General features: G+C 55.6%; 1 protein-coding gene across 1 annotated transcript; it reads right to left on the bottom strand.

Moving 5' to 3' along the window:
* Positions 1-474: 474 nt before the first annotated feature.
* Positions 475-1541, bottom strand: LOC306926389 (uncharacterized protein; the record flags this gene model as incomplete). The annotated part of the gene is made up of 3 exons (XM_079505652.1): positions 475-532; positions 652-1367; positions 1462-1541. The coding sequence occupies 3 exons, from the start codon at positions 1539-1541 to the stop codon at positions 528-530; spliced, it is 801 nt and encodes a 266-aa protein (XP_079361778.1). The 3' UTR covers positions 475-527.
* Between the last annotated feature and the right edge of the window lie 833 nt (positions 1542-2374).

The raw sequence follows: 2374 nt of genomic DNA, 5'->3' as shown, positions 1-2374 counted from the left end.
TCCACATGGAGGGGAACAGGAACTATATACAAGGGGGGAACGTCCATGACCACCCAGCGAAGTGACTCAGTGTCCTATGCGCACATCACCACTATTAGCGTCTCTCATGTCTGCCAGCCACTGTGATGCACTCTTCCCAGGGTGCAGCGTAGGGAGGACACGGAGGCCCAGGGAAGAGGGACAGTACAGTACGTGTCCTAGTAGTCTGTGGGGGGGGGGGGGGGGGGCAGTGGGGCAGGGCAGCTGGCAGAATGGGCACTGGGGTGGGCCATCTTCGCTGGGTGGCCAGGCGTGTAAAAAAAAAAGAAAGAAAGAAAAAACAAAAAAAAACAAAAAACAGCAGGGCTTGCTGGCTGGCCCTTTGTCTGTCTGTCTGTCTGTCTGTCTGTCTGTCTGGGTGGGTGGCTGGGTGGCTGGCTGGGTGGCTGGCTGGCTGGGTGGGTGGCTGGGTGGGTGGCTGGGTGGGTGGCTGGCTGGCTGGCTGGCTGGCTGGCTGGCTGGCTGGCTGGGTGGGTGGGTGGGTGGCTTCACTCTGCATGAACAAAAGGTTTACAAATAGATGAGAGGCAATGTCACAGATATTTGTGATTAGCTGTTTTTATACCAAACACATTGAAAAGATGACATTATGGACAAATTAAGCCAACTTACTTTTAGGCTCAGCAGCCCTCTTCTCAGCCAGCCATTCCTCCACCGAGCGGCCTCCGGTCCTTGAGCAGTAGTGCTCCGTCTTGTAACGGCTGTGGCCATTTTCTTTGGTCTTGGGCAGGCCACAGCTCTTACAGATCCGCTGCACGTTCTGTCGGGGGGCCTTGACAACCAAGCCTCTGGCTCTGTCCTTCTCCACCTCCTCCATCCTCCTCTTCCGATAGAAGAGGGTGTTGTGTGGAGTGGAGGAGCCAGGGGTGGCAGCAGCAGCAGCAGTAGCAGCAGCACCAGGACGGATAGGAACAGGATGAGAACGAAGAGGAGCAAGAGGACGAAGAGGAGGAGCAGCAGGAGGAGCAATAAAGTAGAGGAGTAATAGAGGACCAGATGCTGTTGTTACCGTTGCTGCAGCAACAGGAGGAGCAGGAGGAGGAGCAGCAGCAGCAGCAACAGGAGGAGCAGCAACAGGAGGAGCAGGAGGAGCATCAACAGGAGGAGCAGCAGCAGCAGCAGCAGGAGGACCTCTTGTTCCCCTCCTCACTGCCAGACCAGTGGTGTCCACTGGCAGGTGGAAGGTGAACGGCTGGTCTGGCTGCACCGCCTCCTTCTGCAGCCGTTTGGCTGCTGGAAGCTCCTCAGCTGCAGTGAGGCCAGCGCTCGGCCCGGGCACGGCTATGGAGATGACGTCCCTGCTCATCTCATCGCTCCTCTTGTTATACCTGATGTAAATGAATACTTATTGTATTAAAATTATTGTTCAATTGCTAACATTCTTCTGTCACCTTTTGATCAGCTAGATGAGGCATGTCTTACCACTGGCGAACGGTGCGCTCGTTCACATTGTACAGCTGCATCGGGGCATCTCTTTTGAGGGTGTCACAGCTGAGCACCATCTGGGCTATTCTGTGGTACACCCTCACAATGAGATCCCACCGATACAGCTGCCTATTCCACACCTTCCTGGCGGTGTAGTGGAAGCGCGTCAGCTCTAGGAGGATGGCCGTCACCAGCCTGCTGGCATCAGGGGACCCAGCAGAACCTGCCCCCTTTCCCAGGACGGAGCTGGACACAAAGAAATGTTGCGTGTTAGATAAATAAATACAATAAATACAAAGCACATTTTTTTGATATACATGCAGCTAACAGCTATCACTCACCGCTTCAGACTGTCCACGCCAGCAATGGAGGCCTTCCGCCCGGTCTTACCAGCCTTGAACATGCCCTTGTTCAGGCTGTCCCGGTAACGTCGGGGGAAGGACACCGGCGCCTTGTCCCTGGCAGACAGTTTCTGCCAGAGGGCAGTCATTACAGCCGCTTGGCTGGGCCGCACATAGGCCGAGTTGCGCAGCCTCACCACCTCCTTGGCGAGGTGCACAACATGATGGTACCCGGGGTGACCATCAGGCCCGATTACGTCCTGCGACAGAGGCCATAAAAAAACGCCATGAAGTCAAATTGACTGCAAACATTTATGATAAAGAATAAATGGATGAAATACATTGATCTGTTCACCTCCTCCTCCTCCACGGCAGTTTGGAGAAGCTGGTGGTGGTGCTCGAGGTGCTCCAGGGAGAGTGCCTGCTGCAGCTCATCCTCAAAACCCTCGTCTGCCTCCTCCATCCAGGTCTCGTCCACCAGCTCGTCTGCCGCGGGTGGAGCGTCGGGGTCTCTGCCAGTGTCCTCCAGCACTGCGCCCGTCTGGGAATACAGGTACTCCACCCCGATG

Source organism: Electrona antarctica, assembly GCF_951216825.1.
Source record: "Electrona antarctica genome assembly, chromosome: 7".
NCBI lineage: Eukaryota > Metazoa > Chordata > Actinopteri > Myctophiformes > Myctophidae > Electrona > Electrona antarctica.
This window is presented reverse-complemented; position numbering and strand designations above follow the sequence as displayed.